The sequence below is a fragment of the Sphaeramia orbicularis genome, chromosome 1 (assembly GCF_902148855.1).
Source record: "Sphaeramia orbicularis chromosome 1, fSphaOr1.1, whole genome shotgun sequence".
Classification (NCBI taxonomy): Eukaryota; Metazoa; Chordata; class Actinopteri; order Kurtiformes; family Apogonidae; genus Sphaeramia; species Sphaeramia orbicularis.
The window spans coordinates 43,637,568-43,657,640 of NC_043957.1; the positions used below are offsets into that span (position 1 = coordinate 43,637,568).

At 37.5% G+C, this 20,073-nt stretch overlaps 2 protein-coding genes across 2 annotated transcripts in view; one reads left to right on the plus strand and one right to left on the minus strand.

Annotated features, from left to right (window-relative positions):
* ctnna2 (catenin (cadherin-associated protein), alpha 2) overlaps nucleotides 1-20,073 on the plus strand; it is a 602,172-nt gene that overhangs the window by 322,681 nt on the left and 259,418 nt on the right.
* Nucleotides 14,667-19,108, minus strand: lrrtm1 (leucine rich repeat transmembrane neuronal 1). The gene has a single exon (XM_030138936.1). It carries the CDS (start codon nucleotides 17,895-17,897, stop codon nucleotides 16,320-16,322), a length of 1,578 nt encoding a protein of 525 aa, XP_029994796.1. The 5' UTR covers nucleotides 17,898-19,108; the 3' UTR covers nucleotides 14,667-16,319.

The window sequence follows — 20,073 nt, forward strand, 5'->3', positions numbered from 1 at the left end:
TTCATTCAATTCTTGCATTAAATATCCATCGACAGTGATGAAAAAAAAAACCAAAAAAAAACCTTACTAATAAAAAATATATGGTGAGTTGACAGAGACAATCCCAATCCATAACAGACATGACAAACTGTGAAGCTGAAACTGAAGCACTGTGGTACTGTTTATCTGTCAAATGTTCATTGTGGTCGGTTTCAGATGCTGCAGCTCTTTCATAATTCATAGTTTGAGTTCTTGTTTGTTCAGTATTAATTGTCAGCCTTGTAAATCCAAGCTGGACTGACTGTACATATCCTGACCAAGGAAAATCAAATTCTCACTTTGTGCAGTAATCTACACCTGGCTTTTCTGCTTCCGTCCATAATAATACACATTATATAGACTAAATGTCATCTAAAATTAATGTTTATTTGCAACATAGTATAGCAAACTATTACATGATCAAAAATAAATTAATTTTTGCAAAAAAAAAAATAGTCTCAGTTTTTTCTGGGGTTGCCTGAAATTTGAGATGTTAAAATGAGGTCACAAGACAAAAAAGGTTGAGAACAACTGATGTAAATGCTATATTTAGGTCTGAATTCTTCATTATTTCAACTCTACAGGTCCATCTTCAATCCTATTTCTGAGTAATGACACCAGAAAGGTCATTTTGAGCGCTGGCCCTTTAAATGCAAATGAACCACTTCATGCCCCGCCCCCTCCAGGTTGTTGGCTATGCAGTTCTGTCCCGTTCAACCAACAACTGAGCATTTTATGTAATCAGCTCAAAGTTTGGACATATTTTCAGTATGGACTACAACCTCTGCCGCTGATTATTAATTATTAATTATGTCGCACTCAGAGAAATGTTCGACAGAAGTCTTGACCTTATATGTGCAAATGTCGTGACGTAACTAGTTATAGATGTAACAAATTAAGCAGGAATTAAAACAGGTTGTAGAAATCCACTCGATTTTTCCCAAAATTAATATAAAGACAGCTTTGTAGCACCCGGAGGGTTCAAATTCAAACTTTTTGAACTGTTAGGGTCCAAATACACAAATAAATGTACCAAAGACTAATAAAAGTAGGTTTAGCAAAATATGACCCCTTTAAATGGAAAAAAAAAAATCTAAATATTGTCAGTAAATGATACTAGTAAAGAAGGATTATACAATGCAAGAACCAACCTGAATACAGACATATATAGGATCACATCTAATTGAATGATATTAAATGGATGTAGATTATTTTGTTTCAAATACCATGTGTTAAAATATATGATCTAGAGTTGAACAGCTTTACACATTTACAGGGTGGGGAAGCAAAATTTACAATGAACATTTAGTTGTTTTTTCTCAGCAGGCACTACGTCAGTTGTTTTGAAACCAAACATATATTGATGTCATAATCATACCTAACACTATTATCCATACCTTTTCAGAAACTTTTGCCCATATGAGTAATCAGGAAAGCAAACGTCAAAGAGTGTGTGATTTGCTGAATGCACTCGTCACACCAAAGGAGATTTCAAAAATAGTTGGAGTGTCCATAAAGACTGTTTATAATGGAAAGAAGAGAATGACTATGAGCAAAACTATTACGAGAAAGTCTGGAAGATACTATTAAAGAAGAATGGGAGAAGTTGTCACCCGAATATTTGAGGAACACTTGCACAAGTTTCAGGAAGTGTGTGAAGGCAGTTATTGAGAAAGAAGGAGGACACATAGAATAAAAACATTTTCTATTATGTCAGTTTTCTTGTGGCAAATAAATTCTCATGACTTTCAATAAAGTAATTGGTCATACACTGTCTTTCAATCCCTGCCTCAAAATATTGTACATTTTGCTTCCCCACCCTGTATAAATGTAAATGGACGTATGACATATCACAGTTTGCACATTCATTACATGACTGATGTTGCGGCAGATTCCTAGTATCTCATAAAGAGTAATTCAGGGGCTGTTTTCAATGTCACACTTTTTTTTTTATTTGACAGAATTATTATTGATATGTTCCTGCTGGCGGATTACACCTTTGAAAATGAATAATCATTCATCTGCTGCAGTGAGAAAGCAAAAAAAAAAAACTACAAAGAAGTATAAGTTGCCCTTTCTATTGTGGTCGGTATCTCCCTGCAGAGCTTTTTTTTTTTTTTTTTTATTAACTTCTAGTAAATGTACATAGCTGAGTTAACTCCATTTATATCAATTATGGTGGCTTTCCCGAGTGCATGTAATAAAAGAATCCAATATAATTATTATTATCATCACAATGTTATTGGTATCCTGGTGATAGTGTGACTATGGGGTTGTTATCCTAATCTAAATTGGACGCAAGAGATTTTTCTAAATACACGGAGACGCTTGGAACGGGTCATCGCCTTTACACAGATAGTAGTGCTCAGATTCATAGCTGTGGGCAGTTAAACGTCACCACTAGTCTGGAGAATGATAAGAGAAAAGGGTGAATAGCACTAGGAGAACATAGAGTCCCAGGATGAGTCTGCAGTCAGAGCTAGGGAAACAGTGGCAGCCACTCAAACAGGGGCATCTTTTTTTTTTTTTTTTTTTTTTTTTCTGTTTGTGTAAAGCAGTAACAACAGCATTGTGATAAGATTTGCACAGCACTGTCAGACTGCACAGAAGCACTGTGGAGTTATAAAGTTATATAGACTTGTAGTGTTATGATGCATGTCTGGTCGGTGGAAGGGGATGCCGGTGTCACTGTCTGCTCTCACAATTTTTTTTTTTATTGTCAACGCAGTCTCCAGATAGAAAGTTATATCTTTGCTTTCCCCTTATTTGCCGTTGACTATGACGGCTGTCGCTAGCTATGGTATGCGTTAAACGTGTGGTCGGTTTACCTCCGGCACTGTAGGCTCTCTGGTCTATGTAATGTAAACACTTTGTGGTGCTGTACTCTGTCATGGACTGTTTAATCTCATAGCAATCTGTTAGTCTCCCAAACCTTTTTCATGTCCCAAAATAACCCCTGCAATCCTGAGTTGATTAAATGCTTCTCTGCTGTTTTAAACAGCCATATATTTTAATAGATCTATGGTCAAAAATGAATAAAATTGTTGACTTTTAACATGTATTTTCTTCTCTCTTTCCCTTTTGGCATTCCTCGTGGATCCTCTGCTCATCTGATCTGTGTTTATTATGACAGGTAAGTTCATCTTTTTTCTTTTTCTTTTTTAAGTTTATGACCTAGATTAGATTTCATGCATTGGCTGTCACAGTGAGAATGGTTTCACCAGACATTCTCCTTCAGCACCTGCTGCACCAAGGATGCGTTTTAGCCCAGTGTATTTAGTATACACTGAGCACCCCCCCCCCCCCGCTCAGCTGACACTTGGAGAATGGGGCAATTCCATTTATGCAGCCAATCTCATTGGCTACTGGAGAGATGCCAATCTGCCCTCACAGACAGGGAAGAGAGAGGGAGCAAGGAGAGCGGGTAGAATAGCATTTATTCATCCTGACACTGATCAGATAAATAGGAAATGATAAATGCTGTCTATTTTTACTTCGCTTAACCCATGTTAACTTTTTATACAAAAAAGAGCTCCTACCATCTCACAGTGCTTTACATCTGAAACTCTTTGAGAGCACTTGTTGTTTGCAATTGACTTTTATCAGGTTTATTTCATTATGAATAATGAAACCTCCTCATGAATCATTTAGCACAGGAGTGTCAGACTCATTTTCTTGCGGGGGCCAACAATTCAGCCCAATTTAATCTGAGGTGGGCCGGACCAGTAAAATAATAGCATGATAGCCAATAAATAATGACAACTCCAAATTGTTTTAGTGCAAAAAAATAACATTCAGTTATGCCAATATTTACATTTACAAATGAGCCAAACAAAAAGGATGTGAATAACCTGGGGGAAAAAAATGGAATTTGTTAAGGAGTATAAGTAGAATTTTATCAATATTATGCCTCGACTTATCATTTATACATATGCATTATACAGGGTGGGGAAGCAAAATTTACAATATTTTGAGGCAGGGATTGAAAGACAGTGTATGACCAATTAGTTTATTGAAAGTCATGAGAATTTATTTGCCACAAGAAAATGTACATAATGGAAAATGTTTTTATTCTATGTGTCCTCCTTCTTTCTCAATAACTGCCTTCACACACTTCCTGAAAGTTGCGCAAGTGTTCCTCAAATTTTGGGGTGACAACTTCTCCCATTCTTCTTTAATAGTATCTTCCAGACTTTCTCGTAATAGTTTTGCTCATAGTCATTCTCTTCTTTACATTATAAACAGTCTTTACGGACACTCCAGCTATTTTTGAAATCTCCTTTGGTGTGACGAGTGCATTCAGCAAATCACACACTCTTTGACGTTTGCTTTCCTGATTACTCATATGGGCAAAAGTTTGTGAAAAGGTATGGATAATAGTGTTAGGTATGATTATGACATCAATATATGTTTGGTTTCAAAACAATTGACGTAGTGCCTGCTGAGAAAAAAACAACTAAATGTTCATTGTAAATTTTGCTTCCCCACCCTGTAGGTCAGATCTACAAAGGTACAAAACATTCAGTAACAGGCAGAATATTGTTAAAATTATACTTAATTTTCTTCAGACATTTCAGGTTGTTCATATTTGTTGAAGTTATTCACATTTTATTGTTAAAGGATAGTTTGTTAATGGAAACATTTTCATAATTTAATGTTTTTTGCACTAAAAAAAAAAATGGTATTGTCATTATTTATAGGTTATTATAATATTATTTTTGAGTTTGATGCCCTAACTTGCACTTGCCGGATTGGAACCTTTGGCGGGCCGGTTTTGGCCCCCGGGTCGCATGTTTGACACCTGTGATTTAGCATAAATGTGATGTATAGATATGGGTGCTGGGGCAAAGAAATGAACAATGATTGACTTTCAAGGGTAGGAAAAAAAAAAAAAAATGTTCCAAAAGTAACCAGTCTTGTTTTTAATATATTGTCTATAGTTTATATTCAGTTAAAGGCCACACATGTGTACGATAAAGAATCTAAATACTCATTCAGAACACTTCAGTTTCCAGTACTGGTCGTCACAGAGGTCAGAATGTCCCCCAAATGACAATCTGGCAGAAATTTAGATCCATAAAGTTGATCATAAAAATAAACATTCTGTGTTTATTGATTTCAGAATCTACAGCCACTTTATGAGGAAGCGGATTAGGAGATTTCTCATTTCTAATACATTCATAGATGCAGAAAACACAGATTAAAATGATTTCACTTGACATTAGAAGAGTGATTTTTGACCGTTAATTTACCAAATTAAGAGACCGCTCTGAATTTCCAGAACTGAAGTAGGAAAGCTTTATTTAATGAATTTCATGGCCGATACCAAAACAAGCAAATTAAATAACAATTTGGCAGATAGTAACCCAGACAGACGTTTTATTTTCTTTTTGTTTATTTGGTTATTTTTTTGTGCCGGAGAAACCTTCATCATCTTCATTAGTAAAAACAACTCAACTGCTTTAAACATTTCAGCATTCATTATTTTACATTAATGAATTAAACTTCAGTAGAACACAACAGATGTCATTGTATTTTCTGTCAGAGGAACAATGTTGATTTCAGATCATACTAATGCTCATCCCTAACTTGAGCCACCTTGATTTTGTTTGCCTTTGAAAGATTCCCAATTGTTTGCCTGATCATTTCTTTGTTACCTTTCTCAAATCCATTCCACGTATTTTTAAACCTTTACTTCCTGTACCTGTAATGTTGTAAACGTCCTGCTTTTCTCACACATTTCTGTCTCTTTTTTTTTTTTTTTTGTCTTTTTTGCTCTTATACCAGCCAATACTCAAGCAAATTCTATTATTTTCCAAGTCAGAAACGTCCAGTAATTACTCTATAATTTATGTGTCTAGTGTGAGTAGATGACGTCATGAAAAAGGCTCGTTCTGTTTCTATCGTACAAGTGCGTATATCTGCACTTAGGAAAACCTCAGCCATTCATTTTATTGATCGCTTCTACCTTGAGTGGGTGATGGAGCATGTGTTAGATACATGTCCTCAGGCATCTAATTTAACAGGGACATTTTTAGGGTTACAGCTCCCACATGGAGAACAAAGAATGATCTGGTGCATCTGTAAAGGAAAACTATTAGCTTATATGATCTGCCGTGTATTATGTATCTCATCAGTCGAGACAGGGTGTATCTGTAAGGTATGAATAATAATAATGAATGAATAATAAATCCTGTGTCCAGTCCTGGATAAAGCTGTGTAGCTCAGCGACGGTAATACTCTGAAAATTAGGCGCTGACCCACATCTGCTGTTAGACGGGTTACATGGAGTCCCAGATGCGAGCCCAGCTGTTACCATGTATTATCTCACTGGCCGACCCTGATGTTTTTGTGAAACGCAAGACAAAACATTAGCATAATCTAATGTGAATGAGTCATAGCAAGAAAGTTAACTATGAAACAACAACAATAATAATGGTAATAGTAATAGTAGTCGGTATTTAGTTTACTGTCCATCCTTGAGTCACTATAATGAATATTCAGTTGCCAACTTTGTCCCTGTTTTCCAACCATTTGCACCTCTCTCGGCAGTCACCACCGCTCTACCTACAGAACCATATGTAGGTAAGAATAATGACTCCAGTGATTATTATTAATTCAGTGTTGCTTGAATATGTGGCATGTAAATGAGGTAGTGGGCGATGAGAGCTATAGGTTGCCTGGAGAGTTAGCCTGAGTAATGAATATAATTACAGTGCCCTACTGGACCTGTGTCTGCATTAGTAAAGTTATTATTCTGACAGTTTGTTCCATTTTAACAAGGGGTGGATTCTCAAGTAAACTGTAGGAGACTTCAGAATCTGACATTTAATTGCTTTTAAAGTATCGCCAATTTTTACATACATGACTGTGGGGGGAAAAAAAATAAATTAAGAGAGCTTTCTGAATTTCCAGAACTGAACTAGGAAAGCTTTAATTAAGGAATTTCACAGCTGATACCAAAACAAGCAAATAAAATAACAATATGGCAGATAGTAGCCTATCCAGACACCGGTTTTCTTTTCTTTTTTGTTTATTTGGTTGTTTTTTGTGCTTCATCATTTTCATTAGTAAAAACAAGTGAACTGTTTTAACCCTATAAACCCTGAGTCTAAAATGGCTTTTTTTTTTCTCATTTTAACTATAAAAAGTTTAGAAAATATTCTGCGAGTGAGTCCGTTTGCCCATTTTTCCAGAGCACTTTTTTTTTTCCCAGATATTTCAAAATCTAGTAATCATTTACAATTTCCTGCATGTTATAATCCTGTTAAAACAGCTTCTTCTCCAGTTTCTAGAACAGGCGTGAGTGAAATTACTGTAATGACCCAATAAAACCTATAAAGTGCAATGTCTCAGGTTTTAGAAACTGTTAGAATTTTTCCAATTGCACAAACAGTGAAAGAGTTACAGCCATCCAAACTGTATATGTGTATGGTGCGTCAGCGATGACACGGCAGGTTTTAAACAGTTAAACGTATCAGCATTCATTATTTTACATTAATGAATTAAGCTTCAATATAACACAACAGATGTCATTTTATTTTCTGTTAGAAGAACAGTGTTGATTTCTGCTGATACTAATGCTCATCCCTAACTTGAGCCACCTTGAAAACTTCTGAAATGTAATCCAGAGTAAGACGGATGGTCAGAAGCCTTCCAAACCAAACGGAGCTGCTTGCATTTATGCAGGAGTAGCATGAAGTAATTGACAGCAATGAAAAAGAGTGGTACCAAGATGTAAATATTTAAGAACTTTTTGTAAGGTAAAATATTAGTATTGTGTTGTTTAGGAATGAATGATCAGGTGGGACCTACATCAGTTTTTGTGTCAACTTCCAAATTAAATTTTCTCTACATGAATCCTTTCCTAAGTGATTTGTTGCCATTTATTATAATATAATCTCTTGCATTTTCCAGTGAAAATCAGGTATTTTCCTATATATAATTTACTGATCATGTAGTTGTTCATAAAAGCTCAAAGTAAATTCAAAGGTTATTATATCATAACAGAGAAAACTGAAAAAAGATCATTATTTGAAAATCAAAACAAGCATTTACATCCACTATCATTTGTTAGACGTCCTGGGTTTTACTGGTGAATCAATGTTGCGGAAGATGAAGGTGTTTTTATGTTCACTACGGTGCCTCTGAACATCCAAATGGGTTATAGTTGATTCAGCTGAAAAGCTGAGAAACTGCATTTGACCTGAATTATTTATATGTATTGATAGAAAATAAGAAGATATTTAACATTTTAGATCAGTAGATGCTTTTGGTTGACTGCGGTTGTTCAGGTCTTTGAGAGTTAAACACAGATTTGAAAAGGGTAAAACCAGTTTTTTGGTTTTTTTTTTTTATTTTTTATTTTTTTTATTTTAGAAGACAGTTAAAAAAAACATGATTATACGAGCGGCAGTGGCGTTATTTGTTGTTATGCATTTAGTGCAGTGATGTCACATATACAGCAATGACGAGCAGCTCTGTTTAGAAGCACATAGGCTTTAAAATGCGATTAAAACGGCGTGTCAGTGCTTTTGGATTCAGAGATAATGTTGATGATGATTAGAATATTGATCATAAAAACCCACCTGTTTTAAAAGAAGCAGTGGAAAGCCACCCACACATTGTCATTAGTCATCACCAGCGCCTTACAGCCTACTGCAGTACATGCTGACACCCATGATTTAGCTCTCCATCCAGTTATGAGGGGGTGTTAAGTGTTTATTATGCACCACAGTCCCAGTCCCAATGAGATGGCAGAATGTTGCCCGATCAATAGCGCTCACAGGAAGCCAGGTTAATTTATTTTTTAAGGATTTGTTTGCGTCTCGAAGGACCTCCCTCCTGCTACAGATTGTGATGCAAGCTCTTTCCCAAAGATCCGCAGAGTGATGTTTAGTCGCACAGGCACGCTGGGATAAACATGGGTGCAGTCCTGAAGTCTATACTTGACTAGCGCGTTGACCCTAGATGAGGTAGTTTTTATGCCGTCGTGTATTTGTGCCAAGGTTATTATCGTTAACGAAAACTAACGAAATGACAAAAACTAGAATTGTAAAAACATTTTCGTTTACTGAAATAAACTATAATTAAAAGAAAAAAAAAAACAAAAAAAACGATAACTAACTGAAACTGTATTGTGTGCTTACAAAACTAACTAAAACATTTAAAAATTATGGATAAAATTCCCTTCGTTTTCGTCTTTGTCAATGTCGGATTGATAAAAATTGATTTATTTCCCTCAAGCGATTTTATCTGCTGTCACCATATGATATTTAACGGTCCGTCACTTGTGGTTTACAGTCTTCTTCTGGTCCCCACTCTACCTGGAAACATGGAGACTAAAGTTGGGAGAAAGCAGCAGAGTCCTGTCTGGGATTTATTTGAATACAATGGAGAAGAAGAGAAAAGATATAAAAAAAACTAAAAATAAACTAAAACTAAGTATTTCGAAAATAACGAAAACTAATAAAAAAAAAACAAAACAAGCAAACCTGCTCTAAAAATGAATTAAAACTAACTGAATTAGAGAGAAAAAACATCAAAACTAAATAAAACTAAACTATAATGAAAAATCTAAAACTATTAAAACCTTAATTTGTACATGCTGTACTGCATTTGTCCAGCAGTCACTGTCAAAGCATTCTGGGTATAGCAACGTGATTGTAAGGCTATTGTATTCCAAAATTACTAATATCTCCCAAAATACTGGTCCTATCAACTTGCCGTTTTTCCTAGTCTGTTCCTTGACCAAATATACACATGTATGACAAACTGCAGCAGTCAGCTCTTTCCGGATTTTGTGTGAATCCAGACACACACACACATACATGCACACAGAGGCCACTTGACTTTTACAATATAGATACCACGAGGGCTCTCGTTTACCATAAGAGACTCTCGTTATAAATGGTACAGTAGACCACCCTCAATACAAGAGATAGTAGAGCCTCAGGGTGCAAAATAATCACACCTAAGCACCACCCGCAGAAGTAAACGTCACATCCCGATAGGAGGTAATACTACTGAGTCACAATACAACGGTTGGGTAGCTCAGTGGTTAACACTACAAGAGAAGTGACAACAACACCATTTAACGTGTAGTTTAACTGAAGCACTCGTCTAAATGCATCATCCATACTATCAGTGGAAAGTCTGATCAGGGGCATGACTGACTTAACCCTTTCATGCACGAATTACGAGAACCTTAATCAAAATTTTTTTCCTGAGTGTTTTTATTCCTCTTTAGGCATGAAAAAAACAATGTGATAGAAAATTTTCTTCTGAAAAATAAAAAAAGAAAAGAAAAATAATTTTTAAAAAAAAGAAAGAAAATTAAAAATACATTTAAAAAAGTAATAATGACCAAAAAAAATTCATGAAGTTGCAAAAATATCCACTCAGCTGGACACACATTTAATTTTTGACGCACAGAAAGATGTATTTACTGATAAATTGTGTGAAAACTGTGGGGAAGGCTTGTGATTCTGGGGGTTTATCCTCAGGAGAGATCTACATAATGCTACCAATTCATGTCAGAAAAGATATGTAGTGTCTTAAAACTTCAATAAAGATATGTGTAAAAAAAAAAAAAAAAAAAAAAAACAACGAAAAGAAGAACAAAATCCATGAATATACAAGAGAACAGCTGTAGAATAGCTGTCCACTGTAGTGACCACTGTGCATGAAAGGGTTAAACAATAGAGCCATGAAAAAATGTGCATATTTGAAGGCTAGACTGGTGAAATTTGCATATAAAAAAAAAAAAAATGACCGAAAACACAAACTGTGTATTTTAATTTAAATTAATATTTTAAAATGTTGGTACATGTGCTTTAGTGTTTCAGATTTCTGTTTATTCAGTCCTCATCCATAATACAGAAACTACAAACAATGAGGCTAATTTGAAGTCAACCGACTGTGAATTATGTCGGGACTGAATAGGCTCAGGCAGAAGCTAAATGCTTATATACGCCTCACCTACATTCAAATCTAAATCAGTTTTAGGCTACCAATCAAAACTGCAAAAATCCGTCCTGCTTGTATTCCTTGAAAATATCTTTCCAAAGCAATGTTTTGAAAACCATTATGAATGTCTTTAAATTTATATGTATGTCATTCTATAATTTAACCCCAATAACAGAAATACATCTTTTTATACGTTTAACAGCTTTTTGTACAGTAAATATACAAACACCTCTGAAATCATCCCTGCTTTCCCGTATCGAAAACAACTTTTGAACAGAGTAAGGGAGTGACTTTTGTTTGGCTCGGAACATTATTTGCATAGTTTGCAATAAAACAAGTCATTGAATTTCATAACATGGGAATAGAGAAACAGTGGAGTTGTGTGTGTGTGTGTGTGTGTATGTGTGTGTGTGTAACGATCGGCTTTATGGATGATTGGTATGGCTCGTTTCTGCAGTACAATTATTGGATTAGTTATTGTTTTGAAGGTGGATCCCCGTAGCTCCACACAATAAGACAGTAAGGTTGAAAAAAATCGAACAATAAATGGTACAGAGCGTTTTGTAATGTAAAAACTTCTCTAGTTTTATAAAGCATTCGTACTGATTTAGAAAGTTTACCTTTAATGTAATCAATATGTTTTCTCCATTTTAGTTTACGGTCAATCACAACTCCGAGGAATTTTCTCAACTACTCTTCCGATCTCACAATTACAGATTTTTAGTTAAACTACATCAGTGATTTTTTTGACGACTTCCAAAAACCATAAATTGACTTCCTTGACAATTTATTAACATCAATCCAGCATGTGAGTATTTTCAACTCCCTTTCAACTCCAAAAGTTTATTTAATATTTTACCTGAGCAAATTATGTTTGTCACATCTGTAAAAACCACAAACTTACAGAAATGTGTTAGGTCAAATATATCATTAAAATAAAGTATGAACAACTTTGGACCAATCACAGATCCTTGAGGTACTCCACAGATGATCTCCTGAAGTCCTGACACACCTTCTTTAATCTGCACATGCTGTATCCTAGTGGTGATATGTGGTTATAGCGCATCTGAAAACTGACCTGCGTACTGCGTCCCACCAAAAAAATAACTTCACCAGCCGCCACTGAGGTTTGGTTTCCATAGTGAGGCTGAATTGTTTTTATTTGTATTTTAGCTATTAACATTGTCTTCTATGTGTTGCTGTAAATTTTAGTCTACAGTTAGAGTTGAACTTTCAGATGTGACCCTCCCCTCGCTTCCTGTTATTGAATGACCCACATTTTGACTGTTCCACCCCCATGTGCATTTTCATATTCAGGGTTTTGACCTTTACTCTCTGATTCATTCACTTTATTCACTCATCTCCATTTTGCTCATCTTAGCTGAGTTCTCATTATTGCCTTGCAGTATACTGTAATCATAGCCATCATATGATTTCCATGCCATTTGACCTTATTTTTAACCACATGTGCTAACATATAGTGTACATGTGTACACATACATCATATGTTTTGCAGCCTTATTATCGAGTTCATTGTACAGTGCATACAACCCCCTGTTTATCCTCTGGCTGGAAAACAGATGTGGCTCTGCAAAGTACTAAACAAATGTCACGCTTTCCTTCCCAACTGCTCTTAAAAAGAAAACAAACCTCTACTTTTGTCTGACTGAACTGGGCCTGATTTGTTGACCATGTCAACCACTTATCATCCTAATCAGTTATAGATTTTTGTATAAATAAAAGATATCAACCTCAACCATTGGTGTATACTTGTCTGTGAGGGAGAGATGAATACATTTGTTATCACTATCATCATTTTGGTTACCACTCATCTGTATTGATTTTCACTGAGAATCATCAATCAAGACATTCATAATAGAAGCTGTCTGAGAGCACATATCTTCCCCCAGGGAATTATCACCCTAGGCTTAGGTCAAACTGAGATTTGATCTATTGTCAGTAAGATGAATTGATGTTTTTCTCCACATTTACTGTGTCTTACGGACACAGATGGAAACACATTGAGAGGGAGAGAGAAGTTAACTGGAGAGAGAGAGAGGTAAAGGTGAAGCTGGATAGAGATAAGTGTAAAGTAGTTTAACGTCAGCCCTCAGGACTCAAAGCTTTTAAAATATTCAGAGCCATTCTCCATCACCTTTTGCCCTGGTTGCTTGTTTAAGAAAAGAGTGAAATGAAATCAATAGCAGTGCCAGTCCTGGCCTCTATGCTAGGCATCATCCAATATTTATACAAATGAAGCTCCACGACCTCAAATTTACCCTGCAGTTTCATGTTTAAGGTGCCGCAGGACTCTCAGGAGGTGGAAATTCATGGCAGGATGCAAAGATGCCAGAACGAAATAAATCTATGTTGCCATCATGATGCCCTGCTATACCTACTGCAGTCATTTGCATTCAGATTCTGTTGTGGTTTTGATTAACTGCTATGTCGAGTTTTAAATTGGGACACTCTTTGGCACCATAAATAAAAAATGGACCATAAATCCCACATGGCAGCTTTAACATTATCTCTCACCAAAAGGAGTCACCTAATAAATAACCACAAATCTGAGCGGTTTTTGTTACTCCCACATCACATACAGTTGATGCTAACGTGGAGGATTATAGCAACATTAATTAAATTATTGAATCTGATACTGCATTTAATTTTGATAAAATGTTGTATGTGTATTAGTCACGTTGAACTCCTGTTTTTCATCCTACACGGGCTGTTACTTTTACAATGGATTTATAATAATCAGTGATGCAGGGTCACTTTACAGTTCTTATTCATATCAGTTTCAGATTAAAACTCATAATTTGTGCTATTTAGAAATCATTAAAATAACATATACCTAAGCATGCTAAAACTGCATTTTGGGAAAGGAAAAAAAAAAAGGATTTTAGCTCATCATTAAATGTTTTTATCACATCGTTCAGAAATTATTCATGTGCGGTGTATTAATACCACATCATTCAATGCAGATTTTTTTTCTATCTTTGCAATTATTACAATTTTAGTTCAGTTTATTTGCTGTGAAATCCCCAGATGGGCTTCGTTTTGATAAGGCTGATATGTATTTTATGTAATAGGATTTATCCTGAGAGGAGTCCTTCAAGGTGTGGGGGAGAATAAGATAACTCGATATTTATATGTCATGGCTAATATTGTTAGACCCTCCAGATATCTGTGATCTTGTGACATTGAATTGAATCAGTTATTTCCGAGAGTTAGCAATTTTGTTAGATTTGTGCAATATTTCCAAATGAATACTGTCAAAATGTTCGGCCATTTTCCTAATCAAAACAGTTTCAGTAGAAAATGATTTTATTTGAAAGCACTGACACTTGACCCAGACCAAAGTGAATTAATCTCAGACCTTAGTAAACCTATTTTGAAGAAATATTATTACCTAAGGGACTTGAGGTGTTGACCTTTTTCTCAGTCAAAGTTTCCTCCAAGCCTGGCTGTTATCCTCAGAAAGCTCAACCAATTCCAAATCCGGTAAACCATCTTTACCTCGATAAGACCAGCCATGTCTTACGTGCGTTTTCTGAGCTTTGATGCATATTGTTAAAGAAAAAAAAACCAAAAAAAAAACCCACCAGACTGGGGTTGAAGAGAGTGAATTTTAAAGTTTACCTTTGGCTCGTATTGAAACTAATTATGTGACCAATTTCAGTGATTTCTTAAAACATTTTTATTCCCGCTGACTTACAAGTTGTAAACATTATCTTAATTTATCGCAAAATAACACAAAAATGATGCAAATTGATGCATTGTATTTGCTGCTGCAAATTCACTCTATTGCAGTTTGTCCCGCTGAGAAGGTACGCAGAATATGGTGCACAGTAGGTAAAATGCAGCCACAGTATGAGAGTATGCACACTAGAGAGCAGTCTGTTCCTTCTTTCTGCAGTCGTTGGGCTCCTCCATCTCCCTTTCCTTGCGCCCCTCTCACACAACATACTGTTCATGTCAAAGCACCCAAGAAACACATCATCTGTCAGTGCACTAATTTACACAATGAACACCAGAGGAAGAAGGATATATTTACACCTCAAAATGGTGTTGTATTCAACAAACATTGTACATCACATGAAAACACAGTGAAGAAATCGTTCTTTTAAGCTGGTGGATAATTTCTGTCATCATTCCGAGACTATTTGAAATTGTATCTTGGTTTACATATGCATGGGTTGAATGATTGTTGTCATTAGTGTGCTTAATTCAGTGAAAAGATGCATTACTCCTGTGAAACCCAAAGAGTTAGAAGCAATGAGAGGCATAGCTTTAGATCTTTGACACTCTGCTTTCTTTACTTAGATGGTACACAAATAGTGATATATTAATATGAAATTATGCTAACTGATTAAAATGTAGATCATTGTAACCTGTTCACAGATAAGCAATGGGAAATGGGGGGGAAAAAAAACTACACTGATAGCGAGGCAACACAGTGAGTGAACAAATATGAGAGCTAAAACAGAGATCTAAAATTCAGACCATAGATTTTACATTTGAGATGAGATGCAGATATCCCTCTGCCTCTTATTTCTGTTTTTCTTATTTTTTTTATCTCTTTTTTTTTTCTTTCTTTTTTTTGGTTCAATACACTGCAGAGACATTGCTCTCCAGTCCACGGGCACAAAGACTGCGTCTATTGTCATCCATCCTCTCTGACAGGCTTCTGACATACAAATGAGTTTACTGTGAATAGCAATTCATTTATTTAAACATTTTTTTGTAGTTTACAAAAGAAATAGATTATCTTGTGTCATTTTTGTCCACACTTGCACTTCTTCTTTTAACATATTTTACACAGACTATCTTTACATTTTCAACCCAACTTAAACATGTTTTTTTTTAATATTTTAAATGCTTGTCAAATATTGTGTTTACCATAATACAAATGGTTCACCTTTTTTTTCTGTTTTGTTGTTTTTGTGTGTCCCCAGTTTATCTTTAAACAATAATTAAAAGTCCTGAAGTAGAAAGACACATTAAAGCTCATATATCCATCCATGAGAGAAAAGCCTCAGTGCCCATAATGTATTCCTCCCTGTGTTTCTGTAGAACATCAACAGGTCTAAGAGTCAGGTGCCCATTATGCCCTGTGGCTTCGAATCAGCAGTAGACAGCAGTAGCAGTAGATCCACCACAATATAGTCAGCTGCATAAAGCACTCTCCTTCAACATCACAGTGAGACGCTGTGTAGTAAGTGTCTAAAATATATTTTTTTATTCCTCGTGTCCAACAATATGTGTATCCAAAAAGGGGATTTACTGTATATCCACATAATCACATGTAAAGACGTCGTCACAAAGCAGGATCACACCTCACATTCCCGAGAAGGTTGCTGTTGACAAGTGCAAGAGCCATATTCATTAATGATTACCAAAGCTCCCTCGATGTGGTTGGGTTTATAGTCAACATAGTACTCCGGTGTAGAAATTGCAGCCATCTGCTGCATGCTTTGCTTTTGCTTCTGCTTACGACGCTGGCTGCTGAAGCACTGCCTCAGTTGTCGTATTCCAGCTGGAAAGCACTTCCATGCCACGTACAGCATGAGCACTATGATGAGAAAGGAAAAGATGAGCGCCATGGTGCCAGTCACCACCTTGTGGATCTGCATGGTGCTTTCCAGATCATCATGGCTCACCGTGACAGTGAAAGAGCTGGTGACCACTTCACTGCCCTCCCCCTCATAAGGGTTGGGTGTAAACGGGCCTAGGAACACAGAGCCACCCTGGGCCAGATCCCTTGTAGAGGCATACAGGCCTGCTGTTGTCACCTCCAGTGGCGGGTCCTCACATAGCTGAAAAGCATAGACAGCATCCAACACGTCCTCACCCTGTGCGGTGTCGGGGCTTGAACACAGCAGGGAATTGTCACGCTGGCCTCGGAAGGCGCTCAGCCAAGAGGCCAAGGCACACACGTTGCGACTGCACTCCCACTCATTCCCTGCCAGGGTTATGCTGTCCAGAGATGACCACGAATCCAGGATGCGCTGGTCCACCGAGGTCAGCCGATTAGAGTCTAGCATCAACACTTTGAGGCTGGGAGCACTCTCAAAAACATGAGGCTCAATGTACTCGATTTCATTGGATGAGAGATCAATCTTCTCTAAATAATGCCATGTCCATTCCAGGGTATTGACAACAATAGTGGCACGATTATTGTGCATGTACAATGTACGTAAAGAGATGAGGCGTGGAAAGTGGGCTAGGTTGACTTTCACCAGTTCATTGTGCTCAAGATGCAACTCAGACAACTTGAAGAGGCCAGCAAATGAGTTTCGTGCCAGGCTCTGCAGTTGGTTGTATCCCAAGTCCAGAAACTGCATGCTCCGGCAGTCTTGAAAAATTCGCACTGGCACAAATTTGAGAGCATTATAGCGCAAATGCAAATTGGTGAGCTTTCTAAGGCCGTGGAACAGGTCAGGCTCTAGTGCCTGCAGCCTGTTGTATGAGAGGTCCAGGATGCGCAGGTTTGGGAGGGGCCTAAAGGTACCATTTGGCAGACTCTCGATCCGGTTGCTGCTCAGGTCTAACTCCTTGACCCGTCTTAGCCTGTCAAACGCACCTTCCTCTACAATGTCAATGTTGTTGTGATCTAGGTATAGCCAGGTGAGCTGCGACAGACCAGCCAGTTGGCCCTCACGCAGCTCGGTCAAGTTGTTCTCTCTCATGGACAGGCCCATGGCACTGCTCAGATTGCGGGGAATGTCTGTGAGGTTGAGCCCCTCGCAGTACAGCAGCTTGCTGTCGCAGCGGCACAGCCTTGGACAAACCCCCTCCGCCAAGGGAACTGTTCTCAGAAAAATGCCCAATGAACACAATATCAACCCAGGGGGCTTCTTCAGTGGCCACTTTAAGTACAGTCCAATTAGAAGGAAATCCATTAGCATAAATATCCAGGGATGTCACTGAGAAAATGTCCATTGAACCACTCTGGATATTGGTTTTGCACCTATCATATCATATTTATCACATCATTTTGAATAATTTTGCTATGATTAGTTGTATTTTGTATTTTAGCCGTAGGCAGTGATATTGTATGTGCCTTTTATTTATTTAATGCAAAGAAATCCTTCTCGAAAATGCTAAGGATGAGGGACAAGTCTCTTTTATGATCTTGTATATCAAGCAGTGGGTGGAGAGAAGAGGGGATGAAAAAAGAAAATTATAATAAAGCTGTCCTCATTGATCGATCTTATTTGAAAAGATTCCTACTCACCCCTATCCAAAAGCTGACAATCTCCATTCAGCGTCTCGCTTTGTGCCCCAACACTAATTATGTGCGAATCTAAAAAAGACCCTACTGTGGTACAAATCCCCCCCCCTCCCTTCTCTCTTTTCAGTGGACACCAGATCCTTGGCAGGCTTACAATGTCTTAGTTCTCCTCAAGTGAAAGAGCCAGAAAGAGAAGGAATCCAAGTAGCTTTCAGCGAGATGGTAGGAAGTGCAAGTTCCCCTGTCTGCATGCATGAGCTCTGTCTCTTTTGCTCCTCCGCAGTCCTCTGCTGCAATGATCAGAGGGGAGAAGAGACAACCAGAGAAAGGAAAAAAAAAAAAAAAAGGACCAAGGAAAAAAAAAAAAATCTTTTTAAATATCTGTCTTGCTCTTTTCTCCTCCCCTTCCTGCTTAAGTTTCGGCAGATCTGTCAACGCATATTACCGTCCATCTCTGCAAGCAATCACTGACATGTAAGGTTTAAATCCATTCAAGCGGGTAATCATGCTTTCAGTGACGGGTGCAAGACGGAGGAAGAGGAAAAAAAAAAAAAAAAAAAAAACGGATTTAAAGAGGTGAAGCCTGTTCACTGTTTTCTTGTGTAACAATATTCCTTGTCATCTCAGTGGCTCATCTCGGTTAAGAAGCCTCTCGCATCCCCCCGTGGCTCGCAGGTCTCTTTCACTCCCTCGCTCTCCGGGTATTTTCTCAGCCAGCTGGAAGAGGCTGCTGAAGGCTGGTGCTGGTAGGCAGGCAGGGGCGGTAAATGTGGGAAGCAAAGGAGCGCGCAGTCCCTTGCAGCAGACCAGTCCACTGACAGTGCATGCAGAAGCACCTTCTGTTCACTGAGTGTCGTAAGCCACTCACAATTCAGAGTGCTCGCTCTCTTTCCCTCACTCTCTTGCTCTCTTTCCCTTGATCGCTCACTCACTTGTTCATGCTGCTCCCCTCCTCTTCCTCTCTCTCTCTCTCTCTCTCTCTCTCTCTCTCTCTCTCTCTCTCTCTCTCTCCCCTCCTCACTTTTTCTCTTGCTGTGTTTTTCTCTGTGCCTGAGACATTTACATATTCAGAATGGGCTGGGCTTAAACCAGGAGCTTTAATGAATCCCCCCCCACCCCACCCTACCTTCCTCCTCCTCCCTCCTCCTCCTCTCTCCCTCACTCTCTCCCTCTCTCTCTCTCCCTCTCTCTCTCTCCCTCCTCCTCATTTCTCCCCCTCCCTTTTTCAGTGACTGTAATGAATTGGGCCATATAATGTCTGCCTCCTTTGACGTTGCTATGAGGAAGCATTTTTCTGATTTCAGAGTTGCAAAATACCATTCATCCAATGAATGAAGGAAAGGGCGTCCTATGTAAGTCCCACCCTTTCAGCACAGATTTCAGCATTTCCGTGCATTAAGATACAAAATTAACAGAAGATAATACGTCTGTGCATTGGCAAGGCCTTGATGCAAAATACAAGAGCCACAGTATATTTGATTAAATTGAGATACTGTAAACAAGGGGACATATGATTATCAAACTCTAATTACATTAACATAGAATAAAAAAAAAAGTTTTGTCAAGAGAGATTACAGTACTGCTATCTAGTGGTGGGGGGTTTAAACACAGGGTTAAAAGAATCATTGTCTGCCACATACCTTGCATATAAACTATTTAAAAGCAGTACAATGACTGAATTTATACAGCATGACCCATAACTACATTAATATTTCCTTCTCTGAAAATGTAATTAGAAGCATAATTCACAATATTCTCATCACAGTTATATACATGCACTTCAACAAGTATGAGACAAATGTTCTCATTATCATGTACAGAGTATGTAGTTTCACTCCCAACGCTATGCT